Source organism: Heterocephalus glaber, unplaced genomic scaffold, assembly GCF_053883595.1.
Source record: "Heterocephalus glaber isolate CG9 unplaced genomic scaffold, H.glaber_assembly_v1.0 deba00001610, whole genome shotgun sequence".
Classification (NCBI taxonomy): Eukaryota; Metazoa; Chordata; class Mammalia; order Rodentia; family Bathyergidae; genus Heterocephalus; species Heterocephalus glaber.
The window spans coordinates 24,104,826-24,122,969 of NW_028258381.1; the positions used below are offsets into that span (position 1 = coordinate 24,104,826).

An 18,144-nucleotide genomic window follows, 5' to 3' on the forward strand; every position below is an offset into this window, starting at 1 on the left:
CCGCGGGGCCCAGCGGGAGCGAGCCCGCCACGTGGCGAGGAGACGCGCCGGGCACGGCGTCGCCGCGAGGCGTCGGGGAGGCGAGCTGGTCTGAGCGTCAGGCGAGATCTCGTGTCCGGAGGGAGCGGAGTGGGACCGGGTGGGTGGGTGGGTGGCTGGCGGGCGCAGGGCGCAGCAGTGTGGTCGGCTGCCTCCTGCGGGCGTTGAACGCAGTATGTTACCCTGGCCAGCGGGCACGGGCAAGGAGGCAGCGCCGGAGCTGGCGGGCAGTGACCAGGGAGAGGCCTGCAGCTCCAGAGAAGAAGCCCTGAGGGGGCCAGGAAAACCCCCGCAGGACAGGTAAGGGCCTGGCTGGGCCACTCGGCCATCGACCATCGGCCATCGGGCTGGGGGCCCCTGAGGCCTTTGCGCGGCTCTTTCTGTAAGATTTAAGAAGAATGGAAATTTCATTGTCCTCGGGGCCAGGCACCCTGGCCCTGCCACCAAGGTTAGAGGAGTATTTGAAAGGGGACGGTGAGTGGGGAGGCCCTGAGTGGAGGTGTCATTCCCTTCCCCAGCCTGCAGCCCACAGCCCTGAGGCCTGCGGGGCCCCGGAGGCGACAGCTGCTGCCCCGCTACCCGCCTGGCCTGGCTCCTGAGGGGTCCCCACGAATCCCAGGTAGGCCTGAGCCTTGCTGCCTTTGCCCCTGAGATCCCCCACTGCCTCTGAGCCTGTCCTAATCTGCTCGGGTGCCCCCCCCCCCCAGTCCCGCTTTCTCCCCAGGTGCCTTCCTCAGGGATGACTCTGTTCTCACCCTGGGACCCCAACTTCGGTGCTAAAGCAAGACCTCAGCCGGTGTGGGTGAGCTTTGAGGACCTTGGCTCTGACTCGGGGTGGCCAGGATGTCTCAGGAAGGCACTGAAGCTCAGTGACCTCTCCTGCCCTCCGCAGACACCCAGCTGCGGGCCAGGTGCCTCCTTCTCAGGCCGGACGCTGTGTCATCCCTCTTTCTGGCCCATGTACGAGGCCTGGGGCAGGGGCCGCAGGCACCAGGCCCCCAGCCTAGGGTGTCAGAATGGACAGCAGGCACCCAGGGATGCAGGTACCTCTCTCTGCTCAGGAGTGTGATGCACACACGTCCCTGGGACACGGGTGGGAGTCCCCAGGCTGCCACGCTCGCAGCTCCCTCCTCTCACAGGGTTCCCAGTGATGTGCTCTGAAGATGTCTTTTTCTTGGATCCTCTGCTACCCCCTGGGCAGCATGTTCCCCTGTACCTGTCTGAGGCCCCTCAGCAGGTAAGAGTGACTGCCTTTTGGTACCTCTGGGCTTGCGTGTGGGGTGCCTGGGAGGAAACACTTCTCCTCTCCTCAGGCCCTGGGCTCGATGAAGCTGCAGCTCCCACCACCCATCATGTCCCCCTCAGTCTACCCCTCCCAGCCCAGGGGTTGCTGCATGGCCCAGCTCAGTGGGCCTGAGCTGATCGCCATCACCAGCCTGCTGCAGATGAGCCAGGGGGAGCCCAGACCCGGCTCCTCAGGAGCTCCCCCGAGCCCTGCTGGCCCCTTGGAGCCCATCTCTGACCACCAGAGCTCTTCTGGAAGCACTGATCCATCTCTGCCCAGGCCCTCAGACACCCACTGTCCATAGCACCCCTGGGGCAGATTACCCCTCCTGTCCTTGCCCTGTTCTGTTGATAATAAAACTTTTGGTTTGCAAAGACTCCCTGTGTCAGGTGACAGTGTAGCAGGGAGGCAGGGAAATTCTTGTCACTCACTGGTCACCCCCTACTGTGGGGCAGGGACTCCACTGACCTGAGAAGGCCATAAAGCAGGGCACCTTTAATGCATGGGCGGTGGTCCACAGTCCTGGGCTTGAGCTGAGCCTTTAGGAAGCCCGGCTGGGAGAAGAGAGGGTTGTGTGGGCCCCTGAGTGGCACTGGGAGGAGCACATTGAAGAGGGGGCACATCTCTTTCAGAGGGCACTAGTGGTGAGATCCCCAGTACCCCCACACCTCTTGTACTGGGGGCTCTGAATTCAGCCCTGGGGCTGGGTGTAGCTGGCTGGGTAGTTCTTTGACTCAGAGGAGACACACAAAGTCGCTGCGGGTGTGTGGGGACCCAGCTGGTCCAAACCAGGAGACAGCCGGCCTGAGACTGATTCTGTAGGAACACTGCAGGGAAACAGGATCAGGGCTTCGGCTGAGAAAGCATAGTTGAACCTTTGAGGGGGACAGGAAGTATGAGGGGTTCTATAATTCTCTCCCTTAAAAGAATCCAACTTCTTAGCTGGGCTTGGTGGTGCATGCCTGCAGTCCCTGCACTCAGGGTGGCTGAGGCAGAAGGATCCCAAAATTCAAGCCCAGCCTGGGGAACTTAGTGAGACCCTATCTCAAGATAAAAAGGGCTTGGTGCAGGGTCCCTGGGTTCAATCCCCAGTACTGCAAAATAAATAAATCCAACTTGTAGGGGCACCTCCTCTGGAGGATTTCTTGGATGCCACAGCTGGAAGGGACAGAGCAGGCCCAGGCTAGCACAGTGCCTTTGCATGTGGGCGATGGCATCTGAGCGTTGGAGACCCTCAGCCACAGTAGGAGGAATGAGAAGGCACGGGGAGGGGTAACCTTCAGAAGGGTCTAGAACTTAATGTGGGTGTAGCTGTGTGAGAGTCGGGTCCCAGGTGCTTGGCCTCCACCTACAGAGGAAGGACAAGGTCCAGGTCAACATAGTTGAGGCTGCTGTTTCCCGGCTGTGGCCTAGCAGTGCCCATTCTCACCCACTCTGGCTGAGAACTGGATGCACACGTAGTCCCCAGCCAGCTCAGCCCCTGCAGGGCCCCAGCTGTCCCCTGAGAGCCGAGGTCCAGGCAGCCTGACCTCGGGCTCTCTGGGAATGTGCCCTGGTGGAAAGCTCCTCATGGGCACGTATTCAGTGGTCCCCTTCAATCCTGGTATGGCTGGCTTGACAAGGCCTGGGGCATCATCGCCAAGCATTCATCACAGGCCCCGCCACCCGCCATGTGTTCCTAGTCACTCCTGGCACCCATGGGGATGTAGCCCCTACCCTGATCCAAGCCTCTGGGGTACGAAGCGGCTGCCCTCAGCCTTGCTAAGGTCTTGAGGGTTACTTGCTCCATGCTCTTCCCTAAGTCTCCTGGTTAGGCCACGGAGGCCAGGTGCCATAAGATTTGGGGATAGGGGATCTAGAGGGACTCATCGCAGGATCCCCGAGCAGTGGCTCAGCCAGGCCACAGGCACCACTGTTCCCGAGTCTCTTCATGGCGGCCAGGATAGTCTCATGGATTCTTTGGGCCCCAATGGTGCCGGGTGCCTGCAGACACAGCTCCCTGGGCCTCGTGGGCGCCGAGCGGCCAAGCTCAGGGAAGAAGACAGTCCTCCTGGCTGCAACGGCGCACGCTAAGCAGGGACAGGTGTGGGGCGGTTGGCGACGGCCAGGTGTTCCCCAACCCCCGCTCCCAGGCTCCTGCAGCAGGCACAGCCACAGACGGTACCCGCCGCTGCTGCCCAGGCCTCGGGTCTGCCCCAGGCCCTTGGGCCGCAGCGTCACGGGGCCACACATCCTGGCACAGAAAGATAATCTAGGCCTCGGGCTCCTCGTGGGCGTGGGCGCTGGGACCTGGAGACGAGCTGGGTCACTGGGGGCTCCAGGGCCAGAGGCTGCAGCCACCGTGCCTCGGGAGCTGCACACGTGCAAACGCTTAAAGTATGAATCGTTGGGGACCTGGGAGAGGGGCAGGCCTGTGACGCCCCTCCCCTGCGCTCCGCTTGGCTTCCTGGCGGCAGAGGCGCGGCCCTCCCCCAGGGCGCTGTACCACGCCTGCTGCTCCGCCTCTGGCCGCCATCACGCCCAGGCTGCCGTCGCGGGAACGGATCTGGTGGCGCTGGCGTGCGTCCGCGCGCTTGCAGATGGTGCACGCGCCCGCCAGGCTCACGCGGCGCCTGGGCAACGCTGAGCTGGTGCGGAACTCGAAACTCTTGTAGCACTCGAGGCGCAGCACGTCGCCGCACAGCACGAAGAAGCGCCGGTGCTGGGACTTGTGTTTCCGCAGGTGGCCTCAGAGACGCACGTCGGCCGGGCAGGGCCAGGGCAGCGGCGGCACTACGGGCTCTTCAGCCCAGTCAGACTTCGGGGTGGCCGCGGGGTCGCCGCCTGCGAGTTTCATCTCGGTCACAGAGAGGCAGATTCGGCAGGGTCTCCCTCCTCGAGCCGCGGGGAAGGGCCAGCAGAGATGGCCTTTGAGGTGGCAGGCCACGGAGGGGTGCAGCAACCCGCAGATCGTGACCATCTAGGTGGCTGGCGTCTGTGCCCGCCTCCCGACTTGAAGTTTGGGGCAAGGGGAGGGGGGGGTTGCGCACAGCCTGTGTCCTGTGACACCAGGGCTCCTAGGACTCCTAGGCCGACCCGGCCGTGTCTCCTCCCTCATCCCTCCAATGATCATGCTCAATCCCCACCCCCGCGAGGTTAACCAGCAAAACTCGGGCGCCAGAGTTTGAGTCCAGCCTAGGCCAGGCGCCCCGCTTCCCTGGGAACCCAGTCTTCGCAGGGGCGGGGTGTGTGGCCGTCTCCGCCAATCAGCGGACCGGGCGTCGGAAGAGGGCCTAGTTCACCACAGACCGTGCAAGTGCAAGGCCGGGCCGATTGATTGCAACGGAGTCCACAGAGGTGGCACTGGTGATTGGCGATTGTCCCTTACAGCAGGTGGCGGAAGACGGGACTACCTCTCAGGGACACCTCCGTCACGCTGCCCCTCCTCACCCCACCGCTGCCCCGTAACGCCAGCCCCGACCCGTCAAAGGGGCTGACTTCCTGGAGGTTTCTTCCGCTTCTTGCACCCAGAGAGGTTTGGGTGGGGCTGGGGATTGAGACTTGGGCGGGGGGGGGGGGGGGCGGCGGCGCAGGGGACAGGATCTGGCTACCTAGTTCAGGCTGGCTTGAACTATGTAGCCCAGGCAGGCCTCGAACTTGTGGTAGCCCTCCCACCTCAGCCCTGAGTGCTGGGATCACAGGTGTGTGCCACCACGCCCTGCTGCACCTCAGCTGTGACCCCAGGACCACCGCACAGTTGTGTGTGGTGAAGTGAAGCTGTCCAGTGCCTACTACCAGACACACCCCAGCTGACACAAGGTGGGGCCTTAGAGGACCTCAGCAGACCTCGTGATCTCATCCCCTTGGCAAGCAAGATCCTGGGGGTGGGGGCAGGAAGCTGAGGGTCTGGAGAAGATGCTGAGCTGTGGCCCTGTGGAAGAGGGTGTTGGGGAGGGGCTTCTTTCTGCAGGTGACCGCTCTGACCCAACAGGAGGAGCCTGGTTAATTTTTTTTTTTTTTTTTTTTTTGGTCCTGGGGATCCAATTCGGGTCCTCACGCTTGGGAGACAGGCGCCAGAACCACTGAGCTAAATCCCCGGCCAATGGTTCCTTTTCTTACGGTAGTCCAAGGACAGCCTGGGCAGGGGAGGGCAGGACTTCCTGAGGAAGGGGCCAGTTTGTGACCTGGAATCCTGGCCTAGCTGGCGTGCTGTGTGCGGGGAGCTGGGATCCTTGGACATCTTTTCTTCTTTTTTTTTGGACCAGGGATCGAACTTCGGACCTTGTGCTTGCAAAGCAGGCGGCAGAACCACTGAGCTAAATCCCCGGCCCTTTTTTCTTCTTTCCTTCCTTTTGTGGTTAGGGTGGTACTGGGGATTGAATCCAGGGTCTTTGTACTGAGCTACATCCTAGCCCTTTTTTGAGACAAGGTCTCACTAGGTCACTAAGTTGTCCATGCTGGGATTGAGCTTGTGACCCTTCTGCCTCAGCCTCCCAGAGTGCTGGGTTTCTAGAGGTTATCACACCTGGCTCTTGAACACCTTTTCAAAGGCCATGCTGAGAGCCAGCTTTAGGCCACCGGCTAGCATCACAAGGATGTGTCTGGCCTGGTGCCCAGGGCTTGCTCCATGTGCCTTCTGGACAGCCAGAAGCATACCCCCCAAGCTCGGGGTGTAAGGGCAGTTGCCCAGAGGTGGTTGCTGGCCGGGGAGAAGCAGGTTTGCCACGGATCCTGAAACAGCCACCAAAACAGGACTACATTCAAGGCCATAGGCCCCAGCGTGGCCGGAGGGTCTGAGGCGGACACCACGTGTATGGTAGCAGGGTCATAAAAGGTGTCTGCACGCCCTTCCCTTCCCAGCCTTGCTGCCACCTCAGATAGCAGAACATGTGCAGGGCCCATATGTGCTCCCCACTCCTGGCCTGGAGCCTTAGCCCCAAGGCTTGATTTCAGCAGCTCAAGGAGGGTCTCTTCAGAGCTCCTTCCTGCCTCCCTCAACCCACTAATCTTGCAACACGTGTTCTTGTGAAATCCTGGCTGCTGTCACAGACAGCTCTGCAACACCCCATGTCATTGAGCCCTGAGGTGCTAGGTGAAGATGAAAGTAGGCATCAGCAGCAGTCCATGTGCCTGGGGTGTGGACAAGCAGTGGTGGTGGGTGGGGGTGAGGGTAATCAGTGCCAGGTGACTTGGCCTGCCAGGTACCAGGAAAAGCCTGGAGTCCAACTGGCTTACAGCAGTTGCCATAGCAACAAGAATGCCCTTGGCTTTACCCAGACAAGATTTATCCTCTTGTAGCCTTGGTAACTGGAGTTGCTCCCCAGAGGCAGGAAGTGCAGAACCTCACCTCTTAGAGGAGTGCCCCTCCCGCCCTGAGGTGCCACATTTGTAAACCGCCCCCCACCCTCAACGGGGTGTAGGGCACCACATTCCACGTCCCTTTGGAAGAATCTTGTGACCAGGGGACCATTCCCCTGGGAGACTGTGCTCTGCTATGTGAGGCCTTGTTTCTCTGTGGAGACGTAAGGACAAAGCCATACATTCAGCCCTGTGCTCTCCAGAGCAGTCACAGCGTTGGCCAGGGGCATGTGTCGAGGGGAGAACTTGGCTCGACTCGAGGTATCAGGGTGAGTCACTCTGGCCTCGTGGTGTGTGTCTGCAAGTACGCGTGCCCAATCAGACTGCACAGGAAGGGATACAGCCTCGTCAGCTGGACATTTCCTATCAGGCTGGAACTTTTTCCATCCTTTGCCACTGACCTGGAGAGGAGGCTCGATGGAGTGGGGCTGAGTCTGCCTATGGCAAGGAAGGCAGTTGCAGTCCTGCTCTCAGCCTGGGCACACAGAACTCTTGATATTTCTGCCCTGGCCTGAGGCTAACCCCCAGCACAACTTTGCTGGCTGGACATTCAACCCCCGATGGAGTCCACATCAGACAGAGGGACTGGAAGGGAGGCAGATCGTGAGCCCAGGCAGCAAGCAGCCAGTAAAGAATCCCTGGGAGACAGCACGGGTGTGACTGAAATATGACGAAAGGCCTTTCAGCTCCCGGTCCTCAAGCAGGGAGTTAGGAAAAGGTGAGAGGAGCCAGGGAAAAATAAACCCTAGACTTTGGCTTCTCTTCCTGCCTGGCTCTGAGCAGAATGGAAAATAGAAATACGGAGGACACCCAGGCATGGGGGTGCATGCCTGTAATCCCAGCACTTGGGGGGCTGAGGCAGGAGGATTGCTACAAGTTAAAGCCAGTCTGAACTACATAGGGAGATCCTGCCTCAAAGATAAATTAAAAAAAAAAAAGGACAGAGCAGTAACTAGAGAACACGGAAAATCCAGGGAGCAAAAGACAGGTCTACCTGGTCCCTGGGAGAAGGGAGGTGGGGAGAAGCTGGGCAAGTGGGAAGCCAGAGAAGAGGTCTTTCCAGAAAACTCTGCAAGGCACATCAGTGGATGGACCCAATCCCTGTTTGCTGTGGAAGACCCAGAGAAATCCCAAGAATGAGCAGCTAAAGAGCCTGGAGTTCCTGAGCCATGGTGGTAGGGGAGGGATCTCTCCCAGCCTGGGGCTAAACAGCAAGTATTTCCCCAACTCCTCTGGCTTTGTCACCAAGCAGCCTAGACACCTGGCTGTTGACACAACAGCCTCTGGTGGATGTCTGGGGGAGGCTGGTTTACCCCTGGGGTCCACTCCTATCTCCTTGGCACCTAGCACTTGCCCCTTCTGCCCAACCCTGGTGAGAATCGCCCCCCTTCCTATATCTCTGGAAGCCGAATCCCTGAGGGGTCCCTGTTCGGATACGCACTCCAGTTCTGATGGGGACTGGCTCTGTCCAGTGGCGAGCAGGTCCCGGGCCATCAGCCCAGGCAGTCTAGATGGGCAGTGCCATATCCAGGCTCAGCCATGTTGACTGACCCTTGGTCTCTCAGACTGGCCCAAAGCAACACCACAAGAGCCACTTTTTCTTTCAAATGCAGTTCTTTCCCAACTTTGCCTGCAAACAAGCTTTGGTGCACAGATTGGAGAGCAGGGAGGGAGGCCCATGGGGGAAAAAAAAAAATGAAAAAGAAAAAGAATCCCCAGCCAATTGCACAAAGCCTTTCCCTGGAAAGCCCTGGCTCTGGGGTGGTCAAGACACATGGCTGCCTCCCCATCTCCTGGGCTCTGGCTTTGATGGTCCAGGCACAGATGGGGTTCACCCCATTCCGGTTACAGGGCAAGGGAGAAGGGCTGGGGGTGGGCGCATGTATATGTACGTATGTGCATATATATATATATTTTTTTTCTATGATAGGCTATATTAGAAAATTCTCTCTATGTATAAATATAAAACACTGGTATCCAAACATGACACTGACAGGTAACTAAAGTGCTCGACAGGAGTCAGGCATGTGTATATATGCAGATAAAACTATGTAACCCAGTGCCACAATGGAGGTGCTGGGGGAGTAGAACAATGGAGGTGGAGAAAAGCAGGTGGGACCTAGGGGGAAACCCAGGCCTTTTCAGTCCCAGGGCTCTCTGGTTACCACCCCAGGCCACACTCCTCATCTTTACCCGCCTCTCCCTGCTGTGCCTGTCCGGGAGGAGCACAGTGTTCGAAAGCTGGGAGGGGACACCTTCCTCTGCCCCCAGAGGGTCTGGAAGTGAGGGCACCGCTGTGTGTGCCGAGGGCAGGAGAGGAGGGTTGTCTGCATAAGTGGTAATTTGAAAAATATACTGCCATCGGTTCTGCGGGCTAGCCCTACCTGCCCGCCTCCCAGGGCCCCTTGGGTGGGGGGGCTGGAGAAGGGAGGAAGCCCCTGGGCTGCTGACCCAAGGCTCTGAGTCGTCTGGAAGCCCCCAGCAAAGCATGAGCACCTCCACCATCCTTGGGACCCCTGCTTGTAACCAGGCTCATTCTGGTCTCAGACCCACGGAAATGCCCAAGGCACTATGGGGTCCCAGAAAATGGGGACGAGGCCCCATCAGGGCACAGGGCTACAAGAACGGGTTGGTAGTTGGAGATTTGGAGGCAAATGGGCTTGGTGAGGATCCAGTCTGGAAAGAAAACAACATAAAGTTACTCGATTAGGGGAGAACAGCTGGAGGCCATAGAAGAATGCACTTCAGGATTCCCTTCTCCCCCCAGAGCCGAGCCGCTGTGTGGAGGGAGGGGAGAGCACATGGGGTGCAGTGTGGGCAACAGCAGGGCCAGACCCGAACTGAGACAACTGTCCCTGGTTTGGCCTGAGTCCCACCCTATGTCACCCTCTCCTGGGAGGATTCTGTCCCCAGCACCACACCGGGCACTCACCATGAAGGGGTTGGTAGAGATCCCAGCTGGCTGGCTGAGTGGCCTTTGCACCAGCCTGGTGGATCCCAAGTCCCCAAAGGAAGAGCCTGGGAAGCAAAAGCAGTGCATGAGTTGATATGACCAGCCCATGCTGCCTTCCATGGCTCCTCCTGGATCGGAGGCACTTGCTGCAGCGACGGCCAGAGGGACTCCTTGGGAATTCTGTCCTAAAGGTAGAGTAGCTAGCTGGACCACACAGGCAGGTCCACTGCTCCCTGGCTCCCCCTACTGCTCAGAAGTGGAACTAGCTCAGAGGTGTGCTGGGCACAGCACCAGCAGTGGCCCTTTCAATCTGTAGGTTCAGCATCAACCAACTGCTGATTGAAAGTAGCCCTTCTTGGGCTGGGGATTTAGCTCAGTGGTTCTGCCGCCTGCCTTGCAAGTGCAAGGACCTGAGTTCGATCCCTGGTACCAAAAAAAAAAAAAAAAAGTAGAAAGTAGCCTTTCTCCTGGGCTTGTACTGAACATGCATGGACCTTCGTTCCTTGTCATCCATCCCTTGACAATACAGTGTAACAGCTATTTAGCATTTATATTGGTTTAAAGAAGACAGGAAGATGTGCCTAGGTCCTGTGCAAATACCATGCCATTTTACATAAGGGACTTGAGCCCTCCTGGTCCTGGAGCCAGTTTCCTATAACACTGAGAGGGGAACAGCCACCAGAGAAGGTGCGTCTGAAACCCTTACCATTCCGCTGCGGAGTCAGCGAGGTCTGCGGTGGGAACAGTGGAGAGGTGAAGGTGCTGGCAAAGGCCCCAGAGGGTGGCACTGGCTGGGCAAAGCCAGGCCCGGCACTGCTCATCCCAAACCCAGGCCCTGCGGCGTGAGACGAGGCTGAGGCCAACTCCCCGGAGGCCTGGGAATGGTCTCCCCACGTCCCTCCCTCCGGAGAGGGCCCCAGCAGAAGGGCCCTGAGTGAGCAAGGGACTCTTCTTCTCCTCCTGAACCTGCCAAGTCTCCTGTCCTGCCCAGAGCACAGAGGGCAGTGGTCAGGATGAACACGGGCACCTGGGGAGGTGTTTGCCCCTAGGAAAACTGCATACAAGAGGGCATTTTTATCCCTCAGCCCCAGCTCTAGTCTCTGAAATGGGTATGGTACGTGTCTCACAGGATAAAGAGCTCCAGGAGCCTGTGCAAGCCTCTCTCCTTGCCCTCGGGACTGCAGGCACCCAGAAGGGTAGGAGCAGGAGTCTGAGGACACAGAAGCAGAGGCTGCAGAGGGCCAGAGTGACAAGGACAGGTCTGTGATCTCACAGTGATCTCCCAGAAGCTTAGGGACACAGACAGGCTGGAGCCAAGAGACTTACTGCCCCTATCGGTCACATGAAAATACTCAGACCCGGGCTTTTGTTTTGTTTCTGCAGGGCTGGGGATAGAACCCAGGAGCTGTATGTGCTAGGCAAGTGCTCTACCATGAACTACAGCCTAGCTGCTATGGTTTGAATCTAAAACATCCCCCAGGTTCTCTTGGTCAGAGGAGGAGGTTTGGAAGGTGACTGGATCACGGGGCGCTCTATCATCAGTGTGCACATCCATGCTGAGTCAGAGCTCTATGTGCTGAGGAGGCAGGGCCTGGCTGGAGGAGGCTGGTCACTTTGGAAGATGACTCTTCTTCTCTGGCTCTTCCTGCCCTCTTTGCTTCCTGGCTACCCTGGGTTGAGGAGCCTTCCTTTGTCAGGTCCTTCCACAATGCCATTTCTGCCCTGGAGCCAGCTAAACATGGACTGAATCCTCTGAAACCGTGAGTCAAATGAACCTCTTCTCCTTTAAGTTCTGGTTGTCAGTTATTTGGTCCCAACAAAGGGAAAGCTGACCAATATGCCAGCCATTTTTATTTTGAGACAGAGTCCCTTTAAGTGCCCCAGGTAGGGCTCAAACTTAAAATCCTTCTGCCTCAGCTTCCCTAGCACCTGGGATTACAACAGGTATGCTCTTAGTTTTTTCCCTAACCCTAAAAGTCTGATTGTGTGACTTGGGTGCTTTTGCTTTTACCTTCCTGTGGTGGCCTGGGTGAAAATAGGTCTGGCCTAGGCGGGTGAACAGTGGCTGGGGCAGCAGTGGGGCTTCTAGCTGCTCCTCCAACAGTGAGAAATGAGGGGTAGGGGTGGGAGGGAGAGCTTCAGGGGAACTGGACATGGTGGCACATGCCCGTGATCCTAGCACTCAAGAAGCTGAGGTGGGAGGATCACGTGAGTTTGAGGCCAGTCCGAGCTACAGGAAAGACCCTGTCAAAGAAGGGGGGAAGGCAGGGGACAATGTAGGCAACTTACCTGGGGCCAGACCATTGGGGTGGAACGGGTTGGTGGAAGGTAGCCGGGGCTGGGCTGCAGGGCTGGCGAAAGGATTGGTGAAGGCTGCTTGGGGTAGAATGGGAAGAGGGGGAGAGTTACTTTCTTTCACTCGCTCAACTTGTGATGACTGCATATTCCTCTGAAGCTTGACCTGCCCTCCCACCCTCTCCCTGCGCCGTCTCCACTCTCTCCCTGCCACTGGATGCGTCTGGTCACCCAAGGCAGGCAGGACTCACCTCCAAAGGTAAGTCCTGTGCTGCCGCCACCAGGCGTGGCAGACTGGAGCACGGGGACCTGGCCGGCCATCCCGAAGATGCTGCAGGAAGCAGAGAGAAGTTGGGGTGCTCATCTTCAAGGCCACGGGACACAGGGCCATTGTGTTCTCAGGGCAGGAGGGGGACTGAGAGGGAGGCAAGCAGGGCCAGCCCTGAGGGGTGTCCCTCCCCATGCCTAGACCCACCTGCCAGGGGCACCTCCAGCTGACACCCCGGGTCCCAAGAGGCTGCCCACATCTGTGAGGCTGCTGGGCTGACTGGCAGCTGCAAGTGGAGCAGCACCAAACGGAGTCACCTGGCTGCTTCCTGGGCCACCATGAGAGATAAAACAGGAAGGGCTGGGGTGAGACAGGGAGAAAAGGGCAGGAGGTGGAAGTGGGCGTGGTGGAGTGGGGCGATGGCGAGGAGGAAGCCCTCTTGGCTGCTCAGAATGTGCCGAATTGGCAATGCTCCCCACAGTGAGTTCCGGGCAAGGTGACAGCTTAGGCCGCCCCGAGCTCCCCAGTGCTTCAAGCTGCCACTTGGAGAGAAAGTTCCTCCTTGAGTCAGGCTATCCTCCCTCCTGCTCTAGTTTGGCTTACATGTCCCAGATGGAACAGTCTGTCTTTACTGACATGTCACACAAAGGGGCAGGCAGAGGAGCTGTGAAGGACAGCAGATCTGAAGCACACTCAAGAGACACACACAGGGAGTGTGCAGAAGCCCCCAGCCATTAGCACACTCAAGCCCCTTCCTCTTGGGAAGCCACCTTGATTGACGCCCCGTGCTTGGGCACATTGCTCCCAGGGCCAGGCAACTACGAGGGTCTCTTCTGTCGTCACGTCCAATAAGCAAAGCACAGAGGGCCGGGCCTGTATGGAAGTGTTACAAGTCTGCTGGAGGAGAGAGGAAATCCCAAGCAATATCATTGCATGATGCATTCAGGGGCGGAGTCCATCATTCCAGAAAACCCTCTTTAACTGTGTGTCCAACTCATCTGCACTTTGGGATCCTGACAACCACTTGGGGCTGCTGTGAAGGTAAACTGAGACCACAGATGCAGAGAGGCTGGAAGACTCATTCCTACTAAAGCCAAGCCAACTTTGCCTAGTATCCGCAACATAATGGTGCTCGATCGGTTTATGACAGGGGTATCTGACAAGGAGTCAGAAGAACTGGATTCTCGTAGCAGCTCTTCTACTTGATGTGACTCTGGAAAACCATCCTCTTCCCCTGACCACTTCTGCTGTACAAGAGATGGAACCCAGGGCCGCGTGCATGCTGGTCCTCTATCACTGGGCTGCTCCCCAGCCCGCTGAGTCCATTTTTTCATCCTGTCCTCTTGCAGGGTGGCTGTAAAGACCTTCTGAGGTATTGGAGAGGATTCTGAAACCTCAAGCGTGACACAACTACTTCCAGGGTCAGAGGTGCAGCGGAAGGTCTCAAAGGAACCACATGGTGGGTGTTTCAGATGGAAACCCAGTGACCAAGTTCTTCCCTGGCAGGTCCAGCCTCCAGCTTCGGCCTTCAACAAGAGTCCCTGGCCACTAACTCCTGGTCTCCACCATGTTTAGCACAAGCCTGTCTTCAGAGGGGCTTGCCCTGGCCACCAGGGTGAATTTGATCCTGGATTTTGTCTTGTAGCACTCTGCTCTTGTCCTTCACAGTACCTGACATGTTTGTAGTGCTGTGCTTTTATTTCTCTCTCTTTTTTTCCCATACTGGGGATCAAACTCAGGACCTTGTGCTTTCAATGCACGTGAGGTGCCACTGAGCTAAATCACTGGCCCCCCACCCTGTACTTTTATTTCCTTATCAACTGTGTTCCCAATGGAACAAATTTTACAGACATAATTTGCACATGTGCAAAACATGTAGGATTAACTGCCACACTAATTAGCAGTAAAAGGCTGGAAACATACAAAATAGTCTACAGGGAGATGATTAGATGAATAATGACATATATATACGATGGAGTATTTATGTGCTTATAAAAGAGAACAAAGAGGGCTGGAAGCTGAGCTTAGCAGTAGAGTGCATGCTCAACGCCAGGTGTTAGGTTCATTAACAGTACTGTTAAAGTAAAAAGATAAAGCTGGGTGTGGTGGTGCATGCCTGTAATCCCAGCCCTCTGGGAGGCTGAAGCAGGAGGATCACTAGTTTGAGCCCAGCCTGGACAACTTAGCAAGATCTTGTCTCAAAATAAAAAGTGGGCTGGAGTTGTATCACAGTGCAGACCAAGAAACATAAAAATCAAAGTGCAGAACACTATGTACATTTTGTTATAGAATGCATAAAAAATGAGGCCAGACTCAGTGGTTCTGGCACCTGCCTTGCAAGCGCAAGGTCCCGAGTTCGATCCCTGGTACCAAAAAAAAAAAAAAAGTATAAAAAAAGGGAGAACAGAAAGATTGGAGAGCAAGGGAGCCAGGAGCCGGCAGACAGCATGGACAGGGCGGAAACGCCTGGCAGCACAGGCAACTTTAAATGTATCTGTAGAAAACAGAGAAAATGTCAGAGAAAGTAGTGGTGAGGGTTCAGATAGGAGAGCTGACGGAACAAAGCCCTGCTGGAGGTGGGAAAGGACAAGGCGGGACACTGGGCAGGGAAGATCCCTTTTTTTTCCTTTTGAGAGACAAGAGGAAGGAAAAGCAGTGACGACAGGCAAGAAAATGGCAACGCCAGACTGGCTCCGCAGTCTGTTGCTCTCTGGCCCCCCATGGCCACAGCCTGATTTCTTTTTTCTTTTCTTTTTTGAGACAGAGTCTTACTATATAGCCCAGGCTGGCCTTGAACTTGGGGCAATCCTCCTCCTGCCTCAGCCTCACAAGTGCTAGGATTACAGGTGTCTGCCACCATGCCTGGCCCACAGCCTGGTTTCTTACCAGTACAATTTTTAGGTTTTCCTGAGGGACCGAGACCTGTGATTTGAATCTCCATGCTTTCTTCCCCTTCTAAAGGCTATACTCGACAAGCATGGTGGTGCATGCCTGTAATCCCAGCACTTGGGATGCTGAGGCAGGAGGATCGGCATGAGTTCAAGGCCAGCCTGAACTATATAGCGAGACCCAGTCTCAAAAAGAAAAGAAAAAAAAAGCACCTGGCACCTCCTGCTGCCAGGTCTTCAAGGCCAGCTTCATCTTACCGAGCTTCTGCCCCTCCTTCACCACCTCCCTTCCAACCCTGCTTTCTCCAGGAAGGCATCCACTCAGGGCTTCCTCCCGGCCACCACAGGATGCAGGCAGGTAGGGCTGGGTCTCCTGGTCCTCCAGGCCTTCACCCTTCAGGGAAGATGGCATTTCTGAGCAAACCAGCTTCGTCTCCTCCAGGAATCAGACTCTTCATGCTCTGGGAGTTCTCACAGTGCGGACCAGGCCTTCACCCCTCCAGGCTGCTGTGAGTGCTGGGCTGCAGGCTGCTATTCTGCCTGCGGACACTAGGGGGCAGAGCGGACCCTAACCTAGGTGGCCCCTGCCCCTCGTTAAGTGGGCTTTACACGCGAGCATGCACTTGGGAGCCTTACTTCCGCGCAGCTGGCTCGCACGCGCGCCTTAGAGCAGTCTGAGGGAAACTGCAAACTTCAAAAACCTCCCCTCTCCACACTCCTCCTCAGAGATATAAAAATAAAACTAGGCTTGTCAAAAGAGACACCTGCCTCTCAAAATCTCCTTTCATACTTCCTACCCAATATGACCTTGGTTCGTGCTGGGGTTTGAACCCAGGACCTTGCACATGCCAGGCAAGGATTCTGTCACTGAGCTACACCCCAGCCCCTCAATACTTCTGTGTGTCACACTCGATGGAACACTCTTACACTCTTGATCATGGTGCAGGACAAAAATGAGTAGGAAAGCTGAGACAGGAGGATCGAAAGTTTGAGCCCAGCCTGGGGGAACTTAAGGAGACCCTATCTCAAAATAAGAAATTAAAAAGGACAGGGGATTTAGCTCAGTGTGAATGCCCTGCGTTCAACCCCCCAGTACCCCCACAGAGAGAGAGAGAGAGCGCGAGAAAGAGCGAGAGCGAGAGCGAGAGAGAGCGAGAGAGCGAGAGCGAGAGAGCGAGAGAGCGAGAGAGCGAGAGAGCGAGAGCGAGAGCGAGCGAGAGAGAGAGAGAGAGAGAGAGAGAGAGAGAATGGGGGTCTGCCACTCAGTAGCATTTGCTTTTAGCCAAGTCACTGCTCATGTGAGCCAGTTTTCTCAGCTGCAGAGTGGGGATCTTGTGGACAATCTCTGTAAAAGCTCTTGGCGACGGCAGGAGCCTAATGTTGGTTGGCTCTGAATTTGGTTGCAGTGTTTGCTTTCTGAGATGAGCAGACACTGGACAAAGCATTCAGTGCCTACAGACTCCTCTCTCTGGGTCTGCCCGGTAAGCAGTGTCTTGACACAATCCTCTGCCAGGAAGCCGTTTCACACCCTTGGGTTCGGGTGCGGCTCAGCGCTGGACATGTGCTTGACACGCATGAGGCGCTGGGTTCAACTCCCAGCACCATGAAAATAAAATAAAAAAAGAAATAACCTTATCTTGGCTGTCTCATCTAGTGCTCCAATTCCAAGGAAAGCAACTCTTGATAAACCGGATATTCCTGTATCCATTTATATTCCTGCCAGTGGTGTACAAAAGGGTCCATTTTCCCATGCATGGGCCATTATCATTCTTTACATTTTTTGTCAATATTTATTATCCTTATTTGAGTTTCTGATTAGCTAGGTTGAGGATACTTTCATATTTTTTCTTTCTTTATTTCTTTTCTTTTCTTTTTTTTTTTAAGACCGGGTCTCACTGTGTAGTTCAGGCTGGCCTTGAACTCACTATATAGCCCAAGCTGGTCTCGAACTCACAGCAATCCTCCTGCCTCAGCCTCCCAAGTGCTGGGACTACAGGCGTGCACCATCATGCCTGGCTCCATATTTTTTTCTGAGTATCATCTGCTTTTATCCCTTGTCTGTTAACCCCATTCTTTCTGGCTTATGCATGAGTTTCACAAATGCTTTTGGATATTAACTTTTTTCTGCTTTCTATGTTGTATCTTCTTCCTGTTTCAAAGCTTTAATGTTCATTTAGGACATCTATTACCATATACAACATGACTTGTGCAGTATCTGTTTTTGAATTTACAGAGATTTTGTTTCCTAGTACATGGTCAAATTATAACAGGGTTATAAGTTTGAAAATAATATGGTGATCAAAAGGTACAATAATGTTTAAATTTAATACAGTAAAAGACACGTCAAGAACAATGGGATTAAAAAAAAAGAACAATGGGATGAGTGTGTTTGAATTGAGGGGGTGTTTTAAGTATTCTGAGGGGTACTAATGGCAATATGTATGTATTTTTTATTTTTTATTATTTTTGGTACCAGGGATCAAACTTGGGTCCTTGTACTTGTGCAGCAGGCAGCGAAACCACTGAGTTAAATCCCTGGCCCTTATGTATGTATTTTTAATGGCAATATATTTTTAACTGCAAGACTTTTTTTTTTGGCATCAGGGATCGAACTCAGGACCTTGCAGTTGCTTGTGAGGCAGGCGTGGTGCCACTGAGCTAAATCCCTGGCCCTGCAATACATTTTAAAAATTTAAACAGTCATTGTATTAGGTTATGATCACCTTATGTTGATCAAACAATTATGGCCATTTCCTTTTTTTTTTTTTTTTTTTGGTACCAGGGATTGAACTCGGGTCCTTGCGCTTACAAGGGAAGCAACAGAACCACTGAGCTAAATCCCCAGCCCAATTATGGCCATTTCTATCAAATAAAAACATTATAGTGTGAAAATAAGTGGTATTTCTTAGGTGTCAAGATTCATATATTTTCATATTTATATTCTTGGTAGCTAGCATACCACCTGGCATGTGGCAAATGTTTATGTTGAATGAGTTAAAACTTTTATAAGATAGGGATAAATACAGTTTACATTTCAAACTTCATTTCTAAATCTTGCATGAGTTTAAATAACTACCAA

At 55.0% G+C, this 18,144-nt stretch overlaps 3 protein-coding genes across 7 annotated transcripts in view; 1 reads left to right on the forward strand and 2 right to left on the reverse strand.

Moving 5' to 3' along the window:
- The first annotated feature begins 12 nt into the window (after window positions 1-12).
- Sap25 (Sin3A associated protein 25) lies at window positions 13-1,700 on the forward strand. Its single transcript, XM_004840197.3, has 6 exons — window positions 13-339; window positions 558-658; window positions 747-841; window positions 932-1,082; window positions 1,179-1,276; window positions 1,353-1,700. Exons 1-6 carry the CDS (start codon window positions 215-217, stop codon window positions 1,626-1,628), a joined length of 846 nt encoding a protein of 281 aa, XP_004840254.1. The 5' UTR covers window positions 13-214; the 3' UTR covers window positions 1,629-1,700.
- A 51-nt stretch (window positions 1,701-1,751) lies between these two features.
- Window positions 1,752-8,055, reverse strand: LOC101720502 (insulin receptor substrate 1-like). The gene is given in 2 exon segments (XM_087196373.1): window positions 1,752-3,830; window positions 3,832-8,055. Coding segments are annotated over 2 exon segments (1,161 nt in total). The 5' UTR covers window positions 4,284-8,055; the 3' UTR covers window positions 1,752-3,121.
- A 201-nt stretch (window positions 8,056-8,256) lies between these two features.
- Window positions 8,257-18,144, reverse strand: part of Agfg2 (ArfGAP with FG repeats 2) — a 29,632-nt gene continuing 19,744 nt past the window's right edge. For 2 of the 5 annotated variants that reach the window (XM_087196364.1, XM_087196368.1), the window contains exons 8-13: window positions 12,385-12,505; window positions 12,161-12,240; window positions 11,904-11,990; window positions 10,321-10,449; window positions 9,594-9,679; window positions 8,257-9,337 (exon numbers count right to left, since the gene is read on the reverse strand). In XM_087196364.1, coding sequence (XP_087052490.1) covers window positions 9,278-9,337; window positions 9,594-9,679; window positions 10,321-10,449; window positions 11,904-11,990; window positions 12,161-12,240; window positions 12,385-12,505 — 563 coding nt within the window. In that variant the 3' untranslated portion in view covers window positions 8,257-9,277. The remainder of the gene's footprint in view (window positions 9,338-9,593; window positions 9,680-10,320; window positions 10,450-11,903; window positions 11,991-12,160; window positions 12,241-12,384; window positions 12,506-18,144) is intronic. The other 3 variants (XM_087196365.1, XM_087196367.1, XM_087196366.1) reach the window with 3 other exon arrangements.

What these genes read in the sequence shown, in the direction of transcription:
- Sap25 (XM_004840197.3), top strand. Translation starts at nt 215, where the DNA reads ATGTTACCCTGGCCAGCGGGCACGGGCAAGGAGGCAGCGCCGGAGCTG. An exon ending in GGGGTCCCCACGAATCCCAG is followed by an intron (nt 659 to 746) that starts GTAGGCCTGAGC and finishes CCCCCCCCCCAG; the next exon opens with TCCCGCTTTCTCCCCAGGTG. An exon ending in TGTCTGAGGCCCCTCAGCAG is followed by an intron (nt 1,277 to 1,352) that starts GTAAGAGTGACT and finishes TCCTCTCCTCAG; the next exon opens with GCCCTGGGCTCGATGAAGCT.